Raw genomic sequence first — 27,958 nt, 5'->3', positions numbered from 1 at the left:
CAAGGGCTCCCCTTGGCTCACCACCCTCACACCCCCACCTTCACCTACTAAGGTGGAACTCCCCTCACTCACTTTTGCCCATTTACCCGACCCGTATTCTAATCCGTTTACTCGAATTAAAACTAGGTTTTTAACCCGGTTTTGATCTGTTTTTGTCAGATATTTTTTAGGTCACACAACACTGTAGAAGGGGGTTGAATACAGTGTTTATACAATCAAATCGATTTAACACAAGTATGTAACAAAGATCAAGTATATTGAATAAACTATGTTACACTAAGAACTGTTGTTCTCTCTCAATGATGAACAATATCACTAAGAGCTGCTAGGTTACAATGTATAATCTTCTCGATAATGATAACACATATAGTATAAACCCTAAGCTGTGTTTATATACTACACAGTTACAAGATATATTCTAATTGATATGGAATATAATTCTGTCTCCTAAAATATATCAATCAGATATCTTCTACAAGTCTTTCAGTCCTCTAACTCTTTCCATGCATATCTTCCTTTGTTTTAGTCTCAATCTTCTACTGCAAATTAGCTTCCTTCCTTAACTGTAAGTCCTCCCGTACTTAAGTTCTAACATGACCTGAAGTCCTGATATTATATTCTGACTTACAATAAGTCCTGATTTCAGTAAGTCCTGATATTTTCTGTTAGTCAAGATCTGAAAACTAAACATGAAACATATTAGACATGACATCTCAAATATATCTAACAATCTCCCCCAACTTGTAAATTATTCAAAATATACATGTTAATATATTTGATGATGTCAAAGAAACATTTAAGTACAAATGCATTAAAAGTTTAACCGAATAACTAACTACAACTTACAGTCCTTGTAGCTTTTACCAATCTCACTGAGTCAATCTAAATCCAAAATGATTCTTAACAAAGTTTAATATCAGCTTTTCTTCTTTAATCCTCAGGACCTGAGAGAGTGTAGTCTTGACTTGCTTCATCTCTTCATTCTGACTTCCAATCTGATAGATTGCAGTCCTTATAGCAGAGATATGGTTTCTTTCTAAACCATTGTCCAGTCTTATTACCCTAGGATGAGAAGAATCTTCATTGTAGCAGATACATTTCTCATTCAGTATTACATCAAGCTTAGCAGAATCCTTTTTCATAGGAATTTTACTTCCATCATCTTCAGTAATATTTGGAATGAATTCAGTAAATCTTGAACTAGAAATTCTTGCTTTATCTCTGATGGTCTTCAATATGAATTTTGACCATCTCCTGGTAATATCAGACTTTACCTCTAATAAAAGGTAATGAAAGAATTGAAGTTCTTTCAGAGTTTTGTTCAGTACATCTGATTCTGATATCTGATATGTCCTTCCATCTTCAGGAAATAGAATCAGATTTTCTTTGATGTTGTACTTATCATGAGCATCCAGTACCACTTGAACAGAGATAACCTTGTTAAGGTGTTTCTTAGTAACATCTTCAAGAGGTTTATTAGTTAGTAAAAATGGATCTCTTGTAGCAACTTCAAGTCCTATTTTGATTTTAGCTTCATCAGAACCTAGTCCAACCCTGTCTCTTGGTTCTCTAGCATTTAACCCAATAGACATGAAATCAGACAACAATTGGCTTTTCTTTGGATCTGATGGTTTGACATTTTCCCACAGAAGTTTCTTTTTATCAACTACTTCCATTTTGTCTAAATCAACTTGAGCACTGTCAGAGGTTAACTTCTTGACTTTATCAGAACTTGTTGCTTTTGCTTTTGCTTGCTGTTCTTCACTCTGAACAACTTGATCTTTGTCAGAGGTTGTCTTTGATTCTTCAGAAATCTTCTTTCTTTTCAGAGTTTGAACATCTTCTTCAGTCAGAGTATCATCATCATGAATTGTAGTTTGATAGACATGATCTATCAAAACTGAAGGAATTTTCCTCTTTTGGAACTTTGTAGGTTCATCAACCTTTTCCTTTCCTTTTGACTTAGGATCAATCACAGATTGTGTTCTTGTTTTGGGCTTTGATGCCTCAGAAATTGTCTTTTCTTTAATCAAAATGCCTTTCTACTTAGGCCTTGGAGGTTTCTTTGCAACAGAAGCTTTTGGCTTTAGACTTGTCTTTTCAGCTTTAAATCTAGCTTCTTCCTCCTTGAGATTATCCAAATCCATTCCTGGATTATGCTTCAGAAATAATCTTCTAGCAATTTCCTCATCAGGTGTCTGAATCTTGGGATCTTTGTAGGAGACTGTAGTCTTCTTACCTTTGAGCTTCAGAGTTTGCATAAACTTTTGAGAATCTTGACTTCCACCTTGTACTAGAACATCAGGCTTTATCATCAAACTTTGCTCATCAGAACTTGATCTTAGATTTTGAATTTCAGTACTTGCTATCAGATTTTCAGTTTGAACAGCTTCATAACTTGTCTTCTTTTGAGTAGAAGATTTGCTTGCATCAGAGTTTAGTTTCACTTTGCTGCTTTGTTTACTCTGAGCTTGACCTCTACCCTGACTAGGGTTTCCCTGGTCATCAGTTTCATCATCTGTCTTCTTCAGTATTTGATCATTTGAGCATTTGGACTTAACTATCTTCTCCCCCTTTTTGGCATCATCAAGTAGTAGGAGTGAGAGAAGAAGTTCTATTGAAGTTTGAATTTTATTCAATTGAGTTTGCTGAGAAGCTTGATTTTATAGGACCTCAGAAATTTGGGCATGTTGCTTCTCTTGAGCTTTCTCAATTACTTCTATTTTCTCAGAAATAGGTCTGATAAACCTCTTTTTGTCAAGCTTGGCTTCCATATCTAGCTTTTCAGCCTTTTCCAGAAGTTTGTCAATCTTTTCTTGAGTTTGAGAGTGAAGACCTTGAAGATGCTTGGTAGAGAGAGCAGTGATCTTAAGTTGTGTCTTGAAATCAGAATTTGACAATAACTCATCAGCTTTTGATACATGCTCTGTCAGAATGTTAGAGCTTGGAATGAATTCAGAATCATTCCACTTCTTGGTCCACTCAACTCCCCTCCGAGTATCCTCCCAAGGTATAGGTGCATCATGCTCAATAAACTTCTTTACCAGTGCTTCCTTTCCTAGAATGGGAGCTGGAGTCTCAACAAAAACACTGTCTTCAGAACTTGAAGAAGATTCATTATGTTCTGACAGAACAACAGTGTGTGAGGCAATTGGAGATTCAAGAATAACCTCATCTACTGTTGGAATTTCAGCATGCTTTGGAGAAACAGGTGGAGTTTGTATCTCAACATTTAAGATTGGAGATTGAACTGGAGATTGATGAGCTTCTGTTGGTGGAGCTTCCAGATAAAGAACATTGGGTATATTCAGATTATGAATATCTATTTCAGAATTTGTAGCTTATTCTTCTGCATCATCTGTAGCTTCAATAGGAGAGATTGGAGGTGTTGGCACTGTATCAAGAACAGTGTCTTGGTCTTTAGCTAGAGGTGGCAGAGATTCAATTATAATTGGCTCTTTTGAGATCAGATATTCCTGATCCCCTTCCTCAGCTTCTGCAGTATCTTCAGATGCAGATTTAGTATTATACCTTTTTGCCCTCATTTTCTTCAATCTCCTTGTCAATGAAGGAGTTGCTGTTGCAGCATCATAACTTACAGATTTCTTCTTTAAAGTATCAGAACTTTGAGCTGCAGTTTCTTTCTGAGAAGTAACATTCTCAGCTTCAACTATCACAGGTTCTTAAGCATGAACCTGTGCTTCCTTTTCACTGTCAGATTCATCCCTTAGAATCATTTTCCTTCTCTTTTGAGGAGGTTGAGGAACAGACTTTGTCCTCTTTGACCTGGAAGATGAAGATCTGATGGTATGTACTAATGATTCAGGTTGAGATGATTGAGTTGATGGTTTGAAAGATGTCCTGATGGTAGATTTTGGTTGTGATTGAGAAGTTTGAGGTGCTTGTGTAGTGGTGGTAGGTGCTGAAGGTTGAGGTTCAGATGGTTGGACATCAGGATATAATGCAGTGTATGTAACTGGATCATAGTTTATTAAGGCTTGTTTGACATATATGGGAATTTGGAGGGGTCTCCACACAACCTTCATATTATCAGTAGATAATAAGTCATTAAAAGCTCTTTTAGCTAGTCTAAATGGTGGAATTGAATCACTAGCTAATTGGGGCTTATCAGAACAACAAAAACTATAAATAAGTTGACAGAATCTAGCAAAGTAAATTGTATTCCTATCTTCTGTCATCCTATCCCCAATAAAGCCTAAAATAGCACTTGCATAATCAAAATCAGTTTGATTAATGAGAGCATACCCGATTTGTTGACTGAGAATTGGGATTGCATCAAAATTAGAACATTTGTTTACAAAAGCCTTTGTGATGCAGTCGAAGAAAAAACTCCATTCCCTCCAAAATATGAGATCTCTTCAATTGACCCAGCTTTTCCAATGTCTTTTCATACCCCAGACGAGCCATCATCTGTTGAAGAACTGGCTCCTCAATAGTCGAATAAATGCAATTCTCAGGCAATTGCAGTGTTTGGCGAACTGTGGCCAAAGTAACGACATGCTCATCCTCCCCTGTTGTAAAGATGATACTTGGGGACCCATGAGCACCACCATCATCATATACGCCACTTCTCCAAAACTCCAGCACTTGAGTTCCAGAGATTGCTTCAGGTTGGGTCAAAGCATACCCAATATCAGAATTAGCAAGAAAGTCCTGAATAAAGTGAAGTTCCGATGGAGCTTCATCCTTGCTAAGAATAGACGAGTAGTTGTTAGGAACAAACTTAGCTCCATTGAAAATCAAGTCTTTTGGTGCCATCTCTGTAAGAAATTAAGTGAGAAAGAGAGTGTTTGCAAGGTGTTTGATAAAAGTCCTCTAAGAAAAAACTTCAGAGAATATTAGAGAAAGAGAATAAGAGAGATTAAGAATAGAAATGTAGGTAAAAGATTACAAAATCTATTAACTCCCATATATATACTCTCTCCACTCAACAATTATATTTTTGAAGCATGGCAGACAATTTACACCTGGAAACATGTGAACAGTCGGTAAAAAGTTAAAGCAGGAGTTAATGGGCACGGTAAATACGCAATAATTACTGTGCACATGCAGTTTTTCAGGACAAGCACATTTACCACTAACCCAAACGATTATGACTGTTTTATCTCACCTAAATATATTCTGATTAAATATGACTGTTTCAGTATTTACCACAAATATGTCAAGTAACAAATAATGCCACGTAAGCATCAGAGTTTTCATCAGGATTTAATATCAGAACTTGACTATTATCATATCTTAACAGTCATCAGAACATGGCTTCTTTACTCAAAAAGTGAATGTTTGTATCTGTGATTCTTCATATAAATACTGACTTGTTTTCTTCAGAGTTTAATCATCAGAACTTCCATCAGAACTTGTCCTCAGAATTTATGCAAACGACACTTAACTGTTTATTTAAAACAACTTAATCACCACTGTAATTTTCATCATTCATATGGAGTGAGAGTGTGTGCATTTAGGAAAATATCAGATTAAGATTAAAGTCTGATAAACTTCAGTAATCTTAGAAATAAGGCATAACAAAGAAAGGTGCTTAAAATCTATCATTAATAATGAAGTCTATTGTAGAATAAATTTATGCAAGAATCCACCTAAGCTATTTGTTCTCATTTTATGCATCTTTTAATATTCTTTTTCACAGTGGCTTCTCAGTGTAAGTGAGTCACGGCTGCTATCAAAATTTATGCTATTATCAGAGTATTTCTCCAGTAATCAGAGAATGTGAAAAGTCACCAAGAAAAATTTATTTGCTTTTCTAATGCATATCACTTAATACCAACAATGCACTTGGTCTTCCCTTCCACATATTTACTCTAGATCTCAAAGGAGTACCTGACTTCAATTTTCTTTTCTTTTCTTTTCTTTTCTTCAGATAAGTGAGGCTTATCAAGCATATGGTTCATCCTTAAGATTTACTGACATCAGAATTTGACAGATGAGAAGCAAGAATCTAGTTTGTGACTTAGTAATAAGATACATAAAGTAAATTTGACTAAGCTCTAAATCAGAATTTGCTTGTGTTAATGAGTTTCCACATAAACAACTAATTCAAACATGGGATTTCTAGTATGTTAAAGACTACTAGGTCGGTATCCATCACATGTATCCTCATTGGATTGAATAGTCACTGAACATTCAAATCACTATAAGAGTATATAGATCCACATCAGATAACAATCAGCATTTAATGTATTACAATTTAAGCATATATTACATAGAGATAAGACAATCTGTAAACACTGATCATAAAGTCTGATGCATGAGAACAAAAACTAAGCAAATTTAGAGAAAGAACCTGAAACCATTCCAAGTTCATTTACCAGTCTTGTAAAAGTAGCTTCACATAGTGGTTTTGTGAAGATATCTGCTAGTTGTTGATCTATTGGAACAAAATGCAATTCCACTGTACCTTCCATCACATGTTCCCTTATGAAATGGTACCTAATGTTGATGTGCTTTGTCATTGAGTGTTGAACTGGATTACCTGTCGTAGCAATAGCACTTTGATTATCACAGTAAATGGGTATTTTAGAAAATTCTAACCCATAGTCCAGTAACTGATTCTTCATCCAAAGAATCTTGCAGCAATATATTTTGCTTCTGCAGTTGATGTGAAAATTGACTTCTGTGTTTGCTAAACCAAGAAACCAATCTGCCTCCAAGAAATTGGCAACTTCCACTAGTGTTTTTCCTGTCTATTTTGCATCCTGCAAAATCTGCATTTGAGTAACCTATTAGATTAAAATCTTATTCTCTAGGATACCACAATCCTATATCAGCTATACCCTTGAGGTACTTGAAAATTCTTTTCACAGCTATTAGATGAGGTTCTCTTGGATCAACCTCAAATCTTGAACAAAGACAGGTAGCATACATGATAACAGGTCTACTTGCAGTTAAATAGAGTAAAGATCCAATCATACCTCTGTAGTTAGTTATATCTACTGATGAACCAATATCTTTATCTAACTTGGTTGCAGTGGCCATGGGAGTTGAAGTAGTAGAACTGTCTTGCATTCCAAATTTCTTGAGTAGATTTCTAGTGTACTTGGATTGACTGATGAAAGTACCATCTTCAGTTTGTTTGACTTGAAGTCCCAGAAAATAACTCAACTCTCCCATCATACTCATTTGATATCTTGACTGCATTAGCTTGGAAAATCTTTCACAAAGCTTTGTATTTGTAGAGCCAAAAATGATATCATCAACATATATCTGTACCAGAAGTAAGTCATTTCCATGGTTGAGGTAGAATAAAGTCTTGTCAATTGTGCCTCTGTTAAATCCATTTTCTAGAAGAAATTGAGCTAAAGTCTCATACCATGCTCTTGGAGTTTGCTTAAGGCCATAAAGTGCTTTGTTAAGCCTATAGATATGATTGGGAAATTTAGGATCTATAAAGCCTGGAGGTTGTTCAACATATACTTCTTCCTCCAATTCTCCATTGAAAAAAGCACTTTTCACATCCATTTGAAAGACTTTGAACTTTTTGTGAGCAGCATAAGCCAAAAAGATTCTTATGGCTTATAATCTAGCAACTGGTGCAAAATTTTCATCATAATCAATACCCTCCTGTCGAGAGTAGCCTTTAGCAACCAGCCTTGCTTTATTCCTTGTAATTATGCCATCACTGTCAGTTTTATTTCTGAACACCCATTTAGTACCAACAATAGATCTGTTCTTTGGTCTTGGCACTAAGGTCCAGACTTTATTTCTTTCAAATTCATTTAACTCTTCCTACATTGCTTGCACCCAATCAGCATCTTGAAGAGCTTTATCCACTTTCTTTGGTTCAGACTGAGATAGAAAGGAATGATAGAGACATTCATTTGATGTTACAGTTCTAGTTCTGACACCTGCTTCAGGATCTCTAATTATTAAGTCAGGTGTATGTGCCTTAGTCCACTTCCTTGCAGATGGAAGTTGTTCTCTAGAACTGGATCCTCCCCCATGATCCATGCTATCTCCATCAACATTTTCTGATGCTCCCCCTGTAGTTATGCACTCTAAGACTTCAGAATTTGAGTTGGATCCATCAGGATTTGAAGAATCAGAGTTTCCAGAATTATCAGAATTTGGCTCATCAGAACTTGATGAATCAGAACTTGAAGAGCCAGTGACAGGTTCTGATGCTTCTTGAGAGTCTTGAGTTGTGTAGGATCTTCAGCTTGCTCCCCCTGGACAGGTGCATTTTCCTATAGAGTTTTTACCACAGTTTCAATGACATCAGAACTTAACCCGTCAGAACTTACATGATCAAATTTTATGTCATCAGAATTTACAGAATCAGAATTTAAGTCTTCATTTTCAAATCTCAGCTGATCGTGATCATTGAAATCTTCAAGTCCAGTAATTTTCTTATCATCAAAAGATACATTGATAGATTCCATGACAACCCTTGTTCTTAAATTATAGACTTTGAAGGCTTTTGTGGAAAGTGGATATCCAACAAAAATTCCTTCATCAGCTTTTAGATCAAATTTTGACAGCTGTTCAGGATGAGTCTTAAGAACAAAACACTTACATCCAAATACATGAAAGTATTTCAGATTTGGCTTCTTTTTCTTCACCATCTCATATGGTGTTTTTCCATGCTTGTTTATAAGTGTAGCATTCTGTTTAAAACAAGCAGTCTGCACAGCTTCAGCCCAAAAGTAGGTTGGTAGTTTTGCTTCATCAAGCATAGTTCGTGCAGCTTCAATGAGAGTCCTGTTCTTTATTTCTACAACTCCATTTTGCTTTGGAGTTCCAGTGCAGAAAATTCATGTTTGATTCCTTGCTCTTTGCAGAACTCTTCTATGATTGAATTCTTGAACTCAGTGTCATTATCACTCCTTATGATTTTAACATAATCTTTGACCAATTTATCCAGCTGTTTGACATGATCAGTTAGAGTAGATGCAGTTTCAGTCTTCTTGTGCAAGAAAAACACCCAAGTGTATCTTGTGAACTCATCCACTATAACCATAGCATATTTCTTCTTTACAATAGACATGACATTGACTGGACCAAATAGATCAACATGCAGTAGGTGATAAGGCTCAAGAATTGAGGATTCAGTTTTGCTCTTGAATGAAGATTTTCTTTGTTTTTCCTTTTGACATGAATCACAAAGGCCATCAGGAGCAAATACTGAATTTGGAAATCCCCTCACAAGATCTTTCTTTACAAGTTCATTTATATTGTTAAAATTTAAATGAGAGAGTTGCTTGTGCCAATTCCAGCTTTCTTCAATTGATGCTCTACTCAACAGACAGATTGCAGAACCATCAGAGTTTATTGAAAGTCTGGCTTCATAAATGTTACCATGCCTGTAACCTTTCAGAACTACTTTGCCTGTAGATTTACTTACAACTTCACAGTGTTCTTCAAAGAAATCCACATGATAACCTCTGTCACAGATTTGACTCACACTTAGCAGATTGTGTTTAAGTCCTGAGACAAGAACTACTGTTTCAATGATGACATTCCTAAGATTGATTTTGCCATATCCTAGTGTTTTTCCCATGTTGCCATCTCCATAAGAAACTCATGTGCCAGCTTTCTCCACAAAGTCTGATATCAGGGCTTTATTTCCAGTCATATGTCATGAACATCCACTGTCAAGAACTAAGATGTTTTTCCTGTTGCCCTGCAATCACAAAGACCACTAATGGTTAGTTTTAAGGACCCAAACTTGCTTGGATCCTTTGGCCTTATTAAGTTTGTTAGCATTTGTAGCGGATTTAATATCAGAGTTTATGCTAACATGATGTTTATCAGACTCTACAGTATCAGACTTTGCATCAAAACTTACACTAGAAGGAATAATGCTAACTTTCTTTAAAGAAGGTTTTATTTGATAATAATCATAGTACAAACTATGATATTTCTTACAATTATAAATGGAATGCCATAAACTACAACAATGAAAACAAGGATTTTGTGGCTTAAACCTAACAGACTGATCTTAACTCCTGAATGAGGAGGTAAATAGTTTATATCCTTATTCTTCCTGCAAAAAGAAGCAAGATGGTTAGAGTTTCCACAGTTATAACGTCTCTTTCTAGGAGCATTAGGAACAGGCATATAATTATTGCTTTTATTTACACCTTCCTTTCCATTCCTATTTTTCCTAGCTTCCTTGACCTTGTTTACATTTCTGATCTCTTTCAGCTTATGCTTAAGCTGCTTCTTTGTCATTAAGCCTATGTTAACTTCAGCTGGTTTATCCTGTTTTAATTTTTCAGAAGTTGACTTTTCTTTTACTTCTGTCCTAGATTCTTTCATCTTTTCAGAATCAGACTTTACAGTTTTAGCTACAAACTTAACAGGATTTACCTTTGGCTTGACAGTTTGTTTAACAACGATTGGCTCAATTTGCTCAGTTCCTTTTTCACTTTTGTCATCTCCATAACCTAAGCCCTCTTTCCAGTTTCCACTACTTAGCAAATTCTGAGTTGTTCTGCCAGAGTTAGTCCAAGTTCTGATAATCTCTCTTTCCTTTTCTAACTCAGTTTTTAGAGATTCATTCAATTTTAGCACTTCATCTCTAACATAAAAGGCATCATCTCTTTCTTTCTGAGTTTGATGGAACATAACTAACTCTTTTTCCAAATAGTCATTTCTCTTTTTAAAAGCAAGATTTTCAGAAGTTATTCTTTCACACGTTAAAGTTTGATCTCCGTAACTAATAAACATGGTTTTAAGATATAATCTTAACTCAGTAATATCATCAGTATGAAAAACATAAGCTGTTTGAAGTATCTTCAATTCAGCAGTTTCAGGGTTGCCATCAGCATTTGCCATCAAGGTATAATTCACCTCATCTTCAGAATCTGAAGAGTCTGTCCAGCTTTTCTTCTTTATGACAAGTGTCTTTCCTTTATCACTCTTTCCTTCTTGCAGTGAGAAGATATGTGGCCTCTTTCACCATAATTGTAGCATTTGACATTTGAGTTGTCTCCTCTGTCAGACTTTGCACTTTTGCCTTCAGACTTTCTGAACCTTTTCTTATCAGCACTTACACCTTTCCTGGAAAACTTCTTTCCCTTTCTGAATTTCTAGTAGGCTATCTTTGTGATACCCTTCACCATAAGAGCAAACAATATCATCATCTCTGCATCATCATTCATGTCAGGTAAGCTTTTAGTTTCTGAATCATCATCATCAGAATATGATGACTCTGAATCAGACTTTATGATGAGAGCCTTTTCTTTGCCTTTCTTTGAGACAACAATTTTAGGAGATTCCTCCTTAGCCTTAAGAGAAACTATCCTTGACTTTCTCCCATGTCTCTTGCTCCTTTGAACAATCTCAAGTTCATAAGTCTTGAGCATACCATAAATTTCATCAAAAGTAGTTTCATCAAGAACATAGTTGTCTCTTATGGTAGTAGACTTCAAATCCCAATTTTTGGGAAGAGCTAAAAGGAATTTTAGATTTGAATCTTCAAGATCATATTCCTTGTCCACAAGTGACAGATCATTCAAGAGTTTGACAAACCTGTCATATAATTCAGTTAATGACTCATCAGCTCTTAAGTCAAAGTGCTCATACTCTTGAGTGAGTATAGTCATCCTGTTCTTCTTGATTGCATTAGTTCCCTGACACCTTATTTCCAAAGCATCCCATATCTCCTTTGCAGTCTTGCAATTAATTACCCTGTTTGACATGACATTATCAATGGCACTATGCAGCAAATGCATTACCCTTGCATCCTTGGCAATAGATGAGATATCTTCAGCTGTATACTCACTTGTCCCCTTGGGTATGGTCTTTGCTGGTTGATCATCAACTACAACAGAGAGCTTGGTAGGCATATGTGGTCCTTCATTAATTCTGTCAAGGTATTCTGGATCTGTAGCTTCCGGAAACATAGCCATCTTCACTTTCCATATGGGATACTCAAAAGGTCTCAGTATGGGAACCCTAATAGTCTCATATCGACTATGAGTTTGGGTGTTTTGAGTTTCTTGAGTTTTGGTGGGCTTGATTGGAGTTTGTGTTTCTTCAGACATGATTGTTTTGGATCTTTAATGTATGTGTGTTAACATATATACTCTGATACCACTTGTTAGGTCACACAACACTGTAGAAGGGGGTTGAATACAGTGTTTATACAATCAAATCGATTTAACACAAGTATGTAACAAAGATCAAGTATATTGAATAAACTCTGTTACAATAAGAACTGTTGTTCTCTCTCAGTGATGAACAATATCACTAAGAGCTGCTAGGTTATAATGTATAATCTTCTCGATAATGATAACATATATAGTGTAAACCCTAAGTTGTGTTTATATACTACACAGTTACAAGATATATTCTAATTGATATGGAATATAATTCTGTCTCCTAAAATATATCAGTCAGATATCTTCTACAAGTCTTTCAGTCCTCTAACTCTTTCAATGCATATCTTCCTTTGTTTTAGTCTCAATCTTCTACTGCAAATCAGTTTCCTTCCTTAACTGTAAGTTCTCCCGTACTTAAGTTCTAACATGACCTTAAGTCCTGATATTATGTTCTGACTTATAGTAAGTCATGATTTCAGTAAGTACTGATATTTCCTGTTAGTCAAGATCTGAAAACTAAACATGAAACATATTATACATGACATCTCAAATATATCTAACAATATTCTTTTCTGACAAATGTTTCTGGATTTTTTTTAATTATAAAATCAGTTTTTATTTATTTTATAAATTAATTTATATTATAAATAATTCTGAAATATTTTTTAAAAATCAGAATTATTTATTTCTTTAATTGTTTATTATTTATTAATTTTTTAAAAATAAATAATTTTTTTGATAATTAATTAAATAATTTTCAATAAATCATAATAAATTCATTTTAATTCCAAAAGTTAAATCATAATAAATTCATTTTAATTCCAAAAGTTATGGAAAAATCATTTTTAATTCTGATTTTTCCCAAATAATTATTTAAAAATATTTTAGGGTTCAATAATTAGGAATAATTATTCAATTGAATAATAAATTGATTTATCTATATTTACTGAGCGATAATTGAACCGTTTATCCGATTTGAGCGAAATGAAAGCCCTTTGACTCAGAAAAATGATTTGTTTTCATTAAAAGTAGTTTTAAATCCTGATTTCTTTTAGAAGCGAGCCGAGTTTCGATATTTATTTACTTACAAGCCTTATTACGTATAGAGACGAGTCCAATATATCTCGTAAAATAGGAAACAAGTGAGATATTGTTCAGTGAAGCGAATAACGAGTCGATTTCGATTCTAAAAACTATTTTAAACCTAGAATGAATATGTAACTTATGTATTATGTGAATTATATGGTCAATTGAGTCCTAATTGTTATTAATTACTCTATAAGCTAATAATACGCGTACGGGTAGACGATTAGGGCTTTGTGAAATCGGTTTGAGACGCAATTGAGATACGAGATGACTTAATAAGTCTATTTCTTTGGTAGAGACAAAGCCAACGAGGCGAATCAAGCCGGTGATAGAGGAAGGTGAAGTACTTGTGGTAGATTGCGCGAAAGACAAGTTTTTCTCCTATTCTAATTTTATAATAGTGAAGTACTTTCAAATTCTTATCTCAATTACACATTGATAATCCTTGTTCACAATCACTGACAACTACGCCATAGATTGGATTCTGCAACCCCAAGAAACCGTTACTAAAGGCCAAAAAAGCGTTGCTAAAGGCCAAAAATGGCTATTGCGACTCTTTTTCGGGGTTGCAATTTTAGGCGTTGCAATACAGTTTTTCGCAACCCCGGACACACCCTATTGCAACCATTGGTTATCCGTTACAGAAATATGCTATTACAACACCAATGAGGTTGCAATAAGACTTGAAAAGTGTTACAACAGGTTTTCGGCTATTAGTACAATATTTATGGGCCCCACATGTGGGCCCCACATGTGAGCCCTACCAATGGGCCCACTGGTGGGCCCATATTTGGGGTATTGATGCAACCCTTTTGCAACATTTTTTAATATTTTTGCAACATTTTTAGTGTTTTTTGCAACATTTTTAGTGTCTTTTGAAACATTTTACACTGATTATTAGCAACACTATAATGACCTATTGCAACGTTTTTACAAAAAAAAAATACAAGGAACTATTTGTAAATTGGTTTGCCCATAAATAAGACCATAGTCTTAAAACCAACACAATCAACCAATCCACCAACCATAACATCAGTTATCACAAATCAACACAACTACCTTCACCATCACCATACTACCATCCCATATTACATGTTCATCTCATAAATTCCAAACAATATAATACAAACTGAATTTACAAAAATAAATAATCTTGAACTATCAATTCTAGTAGCAGGGTCACGGGCCACATTCAATAGCTTCTTGTCGACAATAACATCTTTTGCTTACTCTACATTCACGTCTAGCACATACCTGCAATCAAAATTCATCACATTCTACTCAATACTATTACAACATAAGCTAATTAAAGAAATGCTAAGTTTATAAGAGATTAAGAAAAAGGTTTTACATAAGGGGTTAGTGCTTTGCATAATCTTTCACTATGGAAGATCCACTTGCCTGATGAAAAGAATCAAACACATAAAAAAAATTAGAAAGTTTTTCTTTCTAATGTTCTTTCTATTACATACAAAACAGAAATATATGTACATATAGCTGATCTAAAATTATAAGTTAATGCAGTCAAAAGCAAGTGAAGAAAACCATAATAGAATCATTCAGTGAGTAGTGTCTTATACCTCATTTAACCGCGGGAGAATTCGCATGACCTCTGTACCTCTACTATCAATTCGAATATTAGAACCAACTCCATATGTAACATCAATGCTTTCCGTACCCTTCAACTCTATAAACGAACACAAACAGCACAAGTAATAATATAAAAATATATAAGATAATAGAATTCGAAACCTGGAAGTGCAGGCATAGCGTAAGAGGCAACATGCTTAGGAGACTTCTCAACCTCAATGAGAGAGGGGGGCAATTCTAATGATCATGTTAATTACTTGTAACGGTAAAGCCTAACATTCAATCCAGACGAGAGTGATAACAACCTTTCATATAATTAACAAGAAAAAATCAACAGCCTTTCAAACAGGGCATGGTATCAAAATCAAATACAATTAGCATAGTAGAATGTTAAAGGTTTTGACACAAAAGTTTGTATATTACATTGCCAAGAAAACAGTACTAGCATATTAAGGGTAGAAATTTTTAGGGGGAAGAAAATCTACAATGTTTTGACAGCCACATGATATGCCGGTGTGCCACAAGTAACAGGGTAAATTACGTGAGAAGGAACCATACAATGGCAAATAACATTACTATTAATTTGTGATAACAATTAGTGATGTGAGATACTTTAATTAACAATTTACTGTCAAGTATCATATGGCCAAAAACAACATTCCATTCAAATTGTTATGATAATTACCGAGTAATGTGGATTGGAGATATTGTAATCATGTTTGCATTCAGATTCTCCTGCTTTTTCTCTGCAATATAATTATACATATATCAGTAGTGAACACACTATAAGATTTAAAACTGGAGTCACGGGTGCAAATCATATCATGTCTAAAATCGGAGAACACATTAAATGCTAGGATATTAAAATGCAAAAGAAAGGAACAATTTCAGATGTAAAAGAAACAACAATTCAAGTAAAAATTGCAGAAGGGAACAATTGTTTAAATAAGTCAAGCGTACTCATTCCTAAACAATATATCAGCACAGATAATAAATTACATGTGACATTATACGAAAAGTATACATAAGTTGGATTAGTGTGATAATAGTATATGTGTGACTTTGATATGGGTTTATAAGAAATGAAAAGTATTTCAAATGCGACAAAAAAATCATATAGAGTGTATTGAAAAACCATACACTAACCTGCTATCAAATATTAAAAACTTAGAAATGTGGCATAACCAAAAAAATAGTACAAGAACATGTTTAGCTAGCAAAATTAGTTACAGATCTGATACACGACGTGTAGGCTACTGCTCGAAGTAGTCGTAAGGGCCATATATAATCCCCTTCTATTTTGATTGTTGCACCCCAATCTTTATGTTCATCTTCAAACACCTCATAGAATATAAAAACACCTCATAGAATATAATCACCCCCTGCCGATGGCAAAATGGAAACTAAAAATGAGTTCTTTTTAAGGAAAAAAATGACAAAAGCGAGATGATTAATGTAAACTGAAGTAAACAAGTATGTTGCCTACCCCATAGAAGAACACTATAAAACATTAAACAGTTATAGATGATAACAAGGAAAAAACTTCAGCCACAAAAATCAAGCCATGGAATAAGGTCGAATCTCAATTTTTACCAAATCAATCAGACAGTTGTTACTCCTCAGTCAGTTGGCATCCCCTAAATGAAAAGGTTTTATCACAGAAAGAGGGGAGAATGAATAATAGAGTAACTTCCGATTAGTCGTCCTTTGATAAGATCCTGGACTCGGGCCCGTCATATTTAGTACCAAAGCCTTTCAACATGGGAGAGCCATAAAATAATAACAAGAAAAGCTTGACATCTAATCCAGTAAACAAAACACACAAAGTTTGACAAACTGAATCACAAGGTATAGGAGTTAATGCAGGCTTTTACAGAAACTCAACAGAATGTGGCAAACAGCGGAGCAGTAATTAGTAGTGATCAGAAAACAAGAAGAAAAAAGGAGAGGCTCTTATATTTTCACTGGGTTAAATAAGTGGTCACTCACTTGAAAATCATATATCAGTTTAATCATCAAATTTAACGGGGTATCATTTGGATCACTAAAATAATAATAAATATCAAACAGATGTCTCAAAATATGTGCTCGAGAATTAAAATTTATTTTATGGAGTTCTAAACATTTTTTTTAAATCTTATTACAACCAAATAAAAAGTTATGAATTTATAGTATTTTAGATGATTTTTTGAAATTTTTAAAATTTATCTACTAATTATGTTTATTTAAATAAAACAAATGACTACAAAATTAAAAATAAATAGTAGATAAATTTTAAAAAATCTTATTATATTATAGAAAATACTAGAATTCATACATTTTCATTTGGTTGTAATAGGATTCAAGAAAAATATATAGAACTCCATAAAATAAATTTTAATTCTCGAACACATATTTTGAGGTATATGTATGATATTTATTATAACTTTAGTGATTCAAATGATACCCCGTTAACTTTGATAATTAAACTGATATATGTCGTTCAGTTGAATGACCACTTTGATATTTAACCCTATTTTCACTTAACAGTTAAGTGGGGCCCAGTTAAGGATCTAAATATTCTAAGTTAAAAGAACCTAAATTTATGCAATATATTCAAATCACAGTAGTCATCGGTTCTGCCTTCCAATCAGCAGAAACCAATCCACTGGGCGATCTAGCCAATTCAAAGAAACATAGATCTGTAGAAGATTTTCAGAAGTAATAATCCTTGTTGAAAGTGGTAGCTTGGTTAACAAAGGTCAATAAGTCTGCTCATCTATTGCACGTCCTTCCTAAAGGTTAAGAATGGAGTCATGGACGATGAAATGCAAAACCATCTCTATCTTGTAACACCATGAACCTGGCTTGATCTTGTAGAGAGAAACAACAGGCTATTAATATACTTCAATACAGGAACCAACAGGGTTTTTTGCAGCAACTAAGAATGACAAATCTGCAAACAACGTTAACATTGGATTGAAAGTGGAAAAATGAATCTACAAACCACAAGCTAATTAGTCTTCTTTTCACCACCAATACATGATACCAAGTTTTGAATTGGAACAGAGGTGGTGGAATGCAGGCTCTTTCTTTACGTGGGCTGCATTCACAACGCAGATATTTTCCATTTTTAGTTTCATTGATGAGTCTGTAAGGCATACAAAGATAAAAGTTGAAAGTGTGCTTACCAATGATTGCACCATTCAGAGCCTCCATGGCCTTCTTAGCATCTTCATGTAAATTGAATCCAACAAACCCAAATCATTTTGATACTCCAGCACTGTCCTTCATGATGACCACACTGGAGATGTTCCCATATTCTGAAAACCTTTCGCGAAGGACATCCTCTGTAACATCTTCACTAAGATACTTCACATATAGATTTGTAAAATTTAATTCTTCACATGCATTCTCCCTCTCACTCTTCTTTATAAACTTGGACACAGACCAAATAATTAGTTTGGACAAGATTTTTACTCCACAAGAAACTATGACAAGCAGTTAAAAAAGTTCAGGCTCCTTAGAAATGCCTCAAATATATACATCAATGTAAACTTATGACACTAAACATGACAGTATAAGAAGTCTCTTAATTAAGCAGATAAGAAGCAATAACTTAGAGCACATGTATCAAAGTTAATGATCATGTAGACATTTAGATTAGCAGACCTAATACAATTTATAGTTTTTACTATAAAATGAAATGAGAAGACCTGTATGGAACATGTATGGTAGGGAAGTGTGAAACATGTAATGAAACATCAAAGAAGCAACTACAGTTGAAACTGAATACATACATGTAATGAGTAGGGGAAATTACATGATGCAGTTGACCCTAACGTTACAGATGAAACATTACCAAATAACATAAGAAACAGTGCAAAAATTTAGAAAGTGTAGGGGGGCTCACAACTGCTTTCCCTCAAGAAAAGATCGATGTATAGCAGCTATAGTAGAAAGGGAAAAGTCGTCAGAATCAAATTGCACGAATCCAAAGCCCTTACTCTTGACATTTTCCTCAGCCAACTTGCAAGAAAGTATAGTTCCATATTTGGAAAAAATGGCGTGCAAGCGAGCATTGGTAATTGAAGAGTCAAGATTCTTGACATAGAGATTAGCAACACCATTCTTTTGTGCAAGAGGATCTCTCTGGCTCCACATTATCCTCATAGACTTTCCATTCAACTTGTAGTAATTGAGGGCTTCCAGAGCTTCCGAAGCTGATCAAGACATACAAACGCGAAATGGACAATTCATCAATTCATCTTGTGCATACGACCAACATGTTTTTTTAAAGAAAGTGGAATTATCATTTTCTTAGTTCCTTATCAAATACTCCATAAATTTCAGATAAAATTAATATTAGAAAAGTATTAAACGAACACAAACAACACAAGTAATGATATAAAAATGTAAATATAAGATAATAGAATCTGAAACCTGGAAGTGCAGGCATAGCGCAAGAGGCAACAGGTTTAAGAGACTTCTCGACCTCAACGAGACAAAGAGAGGGGGGGCTATACCTTAAAATCGAAATAAATCAACGTTAACCCATTGATTCTGAACCAAAACCAAGCTTGAACCCTAAAGTCTTGAAGAACACTCTTCAACTGAAACCCCGAATAGAAACCCAAATCAGTGAAAGCCTAACCCCAAAATTATAAACCTATTTTTTAGAGAGTGGAAATTGAAACCTTATTTAGCCCCAATTGAAACCCTAAGTAACCCCAAACAAAATCCCCAAATTTTGAAGCCTAAAATCTTCTGATGAAAACCCTGATTTTGAGACAAGACAGAGAGAGGCGGTTTCTTGAGTGCGAGGGTGTGTGTTTTTTTTCTTTTGAAACAAACGTACTTGCATTAAACAGAATCAGCAATGATTACATCCATAAGGAATTCAGGAGCAAGAGTACTCCATTCCCGTAAGTCTGGCTCAGAATGAGAAGCCCTAGCTAAACAGTGAGCTACTACATTCGCAGACCTATGCACAAATTGTACTAGCACATTCTCAAAGTGCTTACTTAACTCAATACAATCACTAACAATAGAATGAAAATAAAAATTCCCTTTCGCTCCATTATAAGCATCTGCAAGAAGCTTCGAATCGGTCTCAAACACACACCGAACAAATCCATACTTCTTCGTCCAAGACAAAAGCTCCCTGAGAGTAATAGCCTCAGCCTCCCTCGGCTGCCATAACCCTTCCACTTGTTGACACATAGCACGTACAAAGTCTCCCCTATCATCGCGGATTACTCCTCCAATCCCAATTGAATTATCCTGCATAAACGTTGCTGCATCTATATTTATTTTAACCCATCCCACTGGAGGTTTTTGCCAGCACCTACTCCTCGAGTTTATGGTTGGGGTACACTTGACCTTTTCTTGCTGAGCTCTTTTCCAATCTTCTAACAGATTTATCGCAGCACTCTTAGTACCAAACACCGACATGTCAATTGTATTCCATACCCACTTGTTCCTACGATTCCACAAACTCCAGCACAGAGCTGCGATTAACACACACTGTTCCATTGTTCCAGTTGTAAACAAGCGCTTAAACATGTCTAGAATTGTCTCACCTGGTACCGTTTGGACCCAGTCTGCAAAACCCAGTGCATCCCATGCTAATCTTGCAAAAGAGCACTCAAAAAGAACATGTATTGCATCCTCAGTTGCCGTATGACACCAGGAACATCTGTTATCAATATCAACCCTCTTGTCTCTTAATGCTATTGCCGTTGGTAAACAAGATTTACACGTTCTCCATATAAAAAATATAATTTTCCCCGGTACTTCCAGTGCCCAAATCTTTCTCCAAAACCTGCCGTCTGTTGTACTATACTCACCAACTAACTTTCGATAGCAACTTTTACCCGTGAAGTTTCCTTTCTCATCATAGAGCCACAACCACGAATCCTGTCTTTCCAAAATGAGTATAGGGATGTTCTTAATCAGTTGAACATCTCTACTATTAAAAATATTTGTCAAGATATCCTCGTCCCATTTTCTTTCTCCCACCTGCATTAAGCTCTGTACAGTAATGTGTTCCATTTCTGTTGGCATCTCCGTCGTAACATAACCATTCTCCTTGCTTGGCAACCATGGCACTTTCCATACGCTTGTATCATTCCCAGTACCAATTTTCTTTCTGCATCCCTGCTTTACTGCCTCCTGAGCTTCCATAATACTCCGCCACATGTAACTCGGATTATCCCCCAAAGTTGCATTGAGAAAGTCAGTCCTGGGATAATACCTTGCCTTTATAATGCTTGTAACAAGAGGATTAGAGTTATTTATTAATCTCCAACCCTGTTTTGCTAGCATTGCGATATTAAACGTTCTCAAATCCTTAAATCCCAATCCTCCTGCATCTTTTACCTGGCATAACCTATCTCATGCCATCCATCGAATCCCCTTCCTATCACTCCCCCCTCCCCACCAGAAGTTGTTCATCTGCCTTTGAATTGTGTTACACACCTCATTTGGAATCAGAAATAAGTTCATCCAAAAATTCGGGATGGACTGTGCAGCTGTCTTTAGTAATACACACTTACCTACCTTTGACATAGCAGTATTTCTCCACCCTTGCAGTTTTTGTCGTACACGATCACCCAAGAATTGAAAAGTCTCATTTTTCTTTCGCCCTACTACCATTGGTAACCCCAGATATCTCCCCGGGTTTTGAATCTCTCCCACTTCTAAAATACCACTAACAATCCCACGAGCTTCTGTTGTCATATTTGGGCTGAAAGTGATGGTGGATTTATTGAAGTTAACAGCCTGACCAGATAGCTCCTCGTAGCGCCTTATTATGCTTTTCATCACTCCTGCTTCCGACTCTATTGCCTTAAAAAAGAAATAGCAATCGTCAGCAAAAAGTAAGTGAGAAATAGGTGGAGCACCTCTAGCAACAGTACACCCATGAATCAGTCCCACTTCTTCATTTCTCCGAATCAGTGACGTAAGACCTTCAGCACACAAAATATACAAGTATGGCGAAATGGGATCCCCCTGTCTAATCCCTCTTTACGGATAAATCTCTCCAAAAACCACCCCTTGTTGCAGAAAATTATACGATACTGTTTTAACACACTTCATAATTCTCTCCCTCCACAACTCATGAAAACCAAACTTTTCCAGCATGCCCTCAATATAATCCCATTCCAGTCTATCATATGCCTTAGATACGTCAATTTTTAATGCAGCCACTCCCTTCTTCCCTTGCGTTCTCCTTTTAATATAATGATTAACTTCAAATGCTAACAAGGCATTATCTGTTAATAGTCTACCTTCGACAAAAGCACTCTGATTCTTAGATATTAATGTTGGTAAGCAAACCTTTAATCTGTTAGCCAAAACTTTAGACAGTACACGAAACGAAACAGTACATTACACAACGATATTGGTCGTAAGTCAGACATCTGTTCCGGCTGCTTCACCTTCGGGATCAGACATATCATCGTACGGTTAAACTCCAGAGGTAGTTCACCTGTAGTGAAAAAATTCCTGCAAAATTCAACCACATCTTTCTCTACTATTCTCCAAAAAGCTTGATAAAATGCAGGATTCAACCCATCATATCCCGGAGCTTTTTCAGGATGCATTGAGAAAAGCAGCACTCTTAACTTCATCATTTGAAATTGGCTTAATAAGTTGCTCATTTTGTTCCACCGTAACACCCTGAACTTTGTCTCTGCTTGATATACTTCCTGCAGTTCGAGAGGACGTGAACAGCTCCGTAAAATAGTCTGTAATTATTCCCTGAATATCCTGCTTATTGTCCTTCCACTCACCATCCTTATTTTTAAGTTTGCATATTTGGTTATTTCTTTTCCTCCCTGATGCAAACTTGTGAAAATACCTCGTGTTTTGGTCACCCTCCTGTAACCAAAATTGTTTCGCTCTTTGTTTCCAGTACACTTCTTGTTTTTCCAACAGATTTAAGAATTCCCATCTTACTTCATTATACTTTTTAACCCCGAATGCATATCTCCTCGATCTAAATTTTCTCAGCAAGTTTCGACAATTCTGTATTTTACTCCCAAACTCCTTCATTTTTCCACCACCCCATTCTTCCAGCTTCATGCAGCAGTACTCAATTTTGGCCAAGATATTACTCACCTCATTACTTTCCCAGCTATTTTTCACGACATTTTCACATTCTGCTTCTCGAATCCATACGTTCTCGAATATGAATCTCTTCGTTCTTGGCATATAAACCTGCGAGTTCAGTTGAAGTAACAGAGGTAAGTGATCAGACGTAGATACCTCTATCACTGTAATATCAGCATATGGGAACAATTCCTTCCAACCTTGAGTTGCAAGCCCTCTATCTAATCTTTCTTGAATCCATATGTCTGTTCCTCTTGATTTCTCCCAAGTAAACTTACTACCCTTAAAACCTAAATCTTCCAATCCACAATCCATAATTACTTTACTGAACCCTTCAAGTAAATGCGTTGGCTGCGGACGACCTCCAATCTTCTCATAGTTATACAACATATCATTATAATCCCCTAACATACACCATGATAAATTCGATCTTATTGCAAGTGATTGAATTATGTCCCACGATTCTTGTCGACGACTTCTTTCTGGACACCCATAAAATCCTGTATATCTCCATCTTCCCATCTGAGTGCACTCAACTTCAAAGTCTATATAATGATTAGAGCTTCCTTTTATCTCAACTCCTCCTGTATTTTTCCATAGCAATGCTAATCCTCCCCCTTGTCCCTGAGCTTCCATAACGTAACAACCAGCATAATGAATACCTTTACAAATCTCCTCTATTTTATTTTTATTAGCTAATGTTTCTGAAAGAAAAATCAAACTAGGCTTGTGTTTTTGGACCAGTTCCTTAAGGAACCTAACTGCTCGTGGATTGCCCATTCCACGACAGTTCCACCCTATAAAACTCATAATCCTAGGCGGGCCTGGGTTCCAGAGCCCGCCGCATTCAAGTTTTTTGGATCTTTGTTTGTATTTTCATCAAGCCCATCTGTCTGCATATGTATAGGCCCATTGTCCTTATTATTTTTTCCGCTATCCTTACGCCTCCTTTTTGGGTCTACTACAACATTATCTTCTCCGTTTATTTCTCTCTCCTTAACTGTTTCATTCAAATTTTTCCCTCCAATATCCTTTTCTTCATGATTTCTCTCTGTAACCGTAATTGTCCCATTATCCCCTTGATTTACGCCGACAGCTAAATCATATCCCTTAGATTTCGCCTCTCCCTGTGACTCTCCGCCACCGTCTGTCGTCGTTCTCGATTTCCAATCCTCAGTTTTCCATTTCCCGTCTCCTTCACCATTTCTGAGCCATCGTGACCCAACAGTACTTTTATTACTTCTTCCCGGTGCACGTAACCACACCCCATACGCCCGTTCTATCTCTTTTCCTAGATTTTCGTATACGACATTACATTGCCTCTCCGAATGGCCCATTATACCACATACAAAGCAGAATGAACTCAGTCATTCATATTTAAAGTTTATCCAGCTCCAATTCCCCCCTTCCCTCTTGATCCTCATTCTTCGTTTCAACGGCTTAATGACATTCATTTTTACCCTAATTCGCACATACGTCTTCCACGTCCCATTGAAATTTGCTGGGTCTGATTTTATAAACTCTCCAATATAGTTACCAACACTTTGCAAGATAGTTTCTGAAACAAAACCTTTAGGAATATCGTATATTTGCACCCATATATCTATCTCATTTAGCATCACCTCCTTTGGATCTTCATTTTCCAGTATCTGTTTATAGACCAACATCCCCTGTTCAAAAGACCACGGACCTCCCTCCACTACTTTCTGCAAGTCCATAGGGTGATAAAAGACAAACGAATATCGCATATCTCCTATTTCATGGATCTCAACCCCCTCCTTTGGTCTCCATATTGATGCCAATACGTTTTACATTGCATTAAAATTTATATTTTTCTCCGTAAGAAATCTACCAATCAGTACAAACGATTCCTTACTCCGTTCTTTCACCTCGCTCCCAAGTATTACCCCTCCTATTTCCTCATCCTCAATTGTTAATCTAGCATATAACTCCTCCAAAGACGATTTTGAATGCTCTATATGACTAATCAGATATGAAATATAAAATATAATTGTTTTCCTTGTTACATGAAAAAGACGGAACTCTCAAAATTTGAGAGAGGAAAACTCTCATATACGAGAGAGAAGACGGAACTCTCAAAAGGGATGAAAGTTAGGGTTTTATGTTGGCATACACTAAAATGTCATATATATGATATTTATGTTTTATTCAAAAATAGTTTTCATTGGTGATACACACCTTCTTTTGAAAAAAAATTCTTTAAGGGATTTATTATCTTGCAAATACCTTAATGGTAAACCCAACACCTAGGCTTGGGTTACGGTATTGCATCACAATTCCAATTGGAAGAATAGGACATTCGTTGGAGCCATCGCATACAATGATCAGTCATACTACGATAAAAGTAACATTTTCTACTAGTGGAAGGAGGACACATTCGTATCCCGGTTATCATCCTTGCCGCATACGGGCTGTGTGTCCTTATTTCGGGTATACACACACTTCGCAGGTCCTTAGGTACATATTGTACCGTCTCCTACGGTACCAGTACTGTATCCAATACACGAAGTACTTGGATCCTACCCCTTGTTAGTGTATACTGAAAATATTTATTTGAAGTATATACATTTATTTCTGGCCAGTTTATTTGAAAATCATTTGAATGTTTAAATGTTGTCTAATATTATATATTGTGAACAATCTAGTATCAAATGGGATACAGAATATTAGATTGTTAAATACGGTTATATAATATAATAAGGTTCACAGCACAGGTGGTGTTGGACAATCCACTGGTATGGCTGTAGTATTATTTAGATTAGTTTATATTGACTAATAAATAATACTAGTATACTTTGTGTATATTGAACATGATCAAATTTAGAATTGTTCCCTTAATACTGATCAAGAAGGAGAACTAAGATTCTATGTTATTATTAATGCTTAGGTTCTTAATCCGGAAATAGTAATTCACACGTGTATATTATTTACATGCTTTGATTTATATATGAAATAATTCTTTTGAATTATATCATTATATTTTGGGTGATGGAATTATATACATGGTGGATATTATTTATTGAAGGAATCCATGTCCTGATAATATTCGGGTTAATGATGTCCCCTTGAAAGCTCAAAAAGATTTAATTATGTGAAAACCCTGCAGGTGGAATTTATTCTGGCATAATTAAATAAAGGTTGAGTGGATGATCAAGGATAAAAGAAATTAATTAAATAAATTATCAGTAATTTATTTAATTAATGGACATATGATATTTTAAATATGGGGAATTTAATAAGCAAATAATATTGGAACCGAATTAATTAAATTACGGTATTAGGAAAGGTAGTGCAAATATTAATTCTTTAGTGGATTGAATTAATATTTAATTACATTGGGCTAGGCTCAAGATGTAATTAGAAGACCCAACCTAATTATCCATGGTCCCTATTGTAGCCTATATATATTCTTATTCTGTTCTTGCTTGGAATTGGGTGAAAACATATTGTAGCCACCAAGGAGCAAGAAGAGAGGATAACTTGAGAAGACGGAGGCCACACTTCGCTCAAGGGAATTTGGGAATACAATAGAAGAGCGTGGAATCAACCATTAACAGGGTAATCCTCTTTTCATAATCTTTATCGTAAAACGTAGTAACTCCCTAAGTCCGTGGTTCCCAACAATTGGTATCAAGAGCCTGGTAATGGGTTCTACGTTTTATGATATAATGTCCATGTCGTAATTATATATGCGTGTATATAGTGTTTTGCTTGTATTGGTTTTGATGCAGGTTGTTAATCCACTATTATGGCCATGTATATTTTAATTATGTGTTTGGATCCCACGTGGTTTAATCGTGGTTAATTTTTGTTTTGGTTTCCACGTAGTTTAATCGTGGTTGTAATTTACACGAGGGTTGATCGTGTTAGAATAGATTTTACAAAATTAGTTTTGTATTAGATCTATTTTTTTGTAATTGTTCCGGGTATTTTGTAATAGTTATGTGCGATCGGAAATCAATTCTGGTAGTTTTTTTGTTCCGCTGTGCGATTACATGGGGGTGCTGGGGCTGCTGGTGCTGCTGGGGCTGCTGGGCTGCTGGGGCTGCTGCGGCGGCTGGGGCTGCTGCGGCAGCTGCGGAAGCTGGGGCTGCTGGGGCTGCTGGAGGCGTCGGGGCGCCCTTGGGGCAGATTTTTTTTTTAGAGCTGGATTTTTTTCAAGGGCCATAATAATGGAAAATTTATTTTAATTTTTTCCATTAAATTTTAATTATTGCTTTAATTTATTGATTATGTGTGTCGTTAATTATGTGTGTAATTCTTTTAAAATTGCATGTTTAACTTAATTAGGACGACATGGACATAAATTTTATTTATTGCTTTAATTAAATGTTATATGTTGCTAAAATTATGTGTGTATTTTGAATGCATGATTAGACATAATTATAACAACATAGGGCCCCATTTAATTTTAAAATTCCTCAATTTTAATAAAAAAAATTCTAAGTGGGAGAGGGAATTAATATGAAATTAAATCCCATGGTTTCCATTATTGGTTGTAGGTAATTTAACATAAAGACGAATATAAATTATATATACGTCACCCATCGTGGCATGTAATTTGTGGTGTCTAGAATGTTATAGAAATTACTAGAACAAACTTCTTAAATTAATAAATTTTGAAAGGAATAAATACGGATTTTCTTTATTTCTGATTTGGGGCGATTTTGTCAAAAACGGGTTCATCGAACTTGTAAGGTTGTGGGTTTTAAGCGAGACCGATGTGACTCATCCACTACCTGGAAATCAAACCATTGATGAATATTGAATTGAAGTATTCTATTCAAGACAAAATTACGAATATTGGAAGGTATACACACCACCCATCGTGGCGTACTAAGTTCCATAGATTTCGAATAATTTAAGATTTGATGATGGTATACACTTAGCTATGAAAAATAATATAGTCCACCCCAACGTGGTATATTGTTTAGTATTAGGACCGAAGTAACATTTAAACAAAATTAGGTGGTATACATGTCACACATCATGGCGTACCAGAAACTTATGGTGTTTAGATGTTAGTGCATTTAATTTTAAATAATTGTTAGAGGAATCAATAGCTCTTAATAATTAATGCACCCTTA

The 27,958-nt window shown here is 35.5% G+C and overlaps 2 protein-coding genes and 1 long non-coding RNA gene across 6 annotated transcripts; all 3 read right to left on the bottom strand.

The window, feature by feature from the left end:
* Window positions 1-14,106: 14,106 nt before the first annotated feature.
* Window positions 14,107-16,751, bottom strand: LOC141689266 (uncharacterized). Of its 4 annotated transcripts, XR_012562307.1 has the most exons (6): window positions 16,350-16,733; window positions 15,903-16,138; window positions 15,442-15,502; window positions 14,747-14,853; window positions 14,518-14,567; window positions 14,111-14,420 (listed from the first exon to the last, which is right to left on the bottom strand). It is a non-coding gene; the product is annotated as an uncharacterized LOC141689266 (long non-coding RNA). The 4 variants fall into 4 exon arrangements; XR_012562306.1 differs by having other exon boundaries at window positions 14,107-14,420; window positions 14,747-15,061; window positions 15,442-16,138; window positions 16,350-16,751; XR_012562305.1 differs by having other exon boundaries at window positions 14,108-14,420; window positions 15,442-16,138; window positions 16,243-16,749.
* Window positions 16,752-22,331: 5,580 nt separating this feature from the next.
* On the bottom strand, window positions 22,332-23,630 carry LOC141690581 (uncharacterized). Its single transcript, XM_074495368.1, has one exon. The coding sequence runs from the start codon at window positions 23,628-23,630 to the stop codon at window positions 22,332-22,334; it is 1,299 nt and encodes a 432-aa protein (XP_074351469.1).
* A 587-nt stretch (window positions 23,631-24,217) lies between these two features.
* On the bottom strand, window positions 24,218-24,568 carry LOC141690579 (uncharacterized). Its single transcript, XM_074495367.1, has one exon. It carries the CDS (start codon window positions 24,566-24,568, stop codon window positions 24,218-24,220), a length of 351 nt encoding a protein of 116 aa, XP_074351468.1.
* Window positions 24,569-27,958: the final 3,390 nt, after the last annotated feature.

Source organism: Apium graveolens, chromosome 10 (genome assembly GCF_009905375.1).
Source record: "Apium graveolens cultivar Ventura chromosome 10, ASM990537v1, whole genome shotgun sequence".
In the NCBI taxonomy this organism is placed as follows: Eukaryota; Viridiplantae; Streptophyta; class Magnoliopsida; order Apiales; family Apiaceae; genus Apium; species Apium graveolens.
The sequence above is the reverse complement of the archived record's forward strand: the minus strand, read 5'-3'. Positions and strand labels throughout refer to the sequence as shown.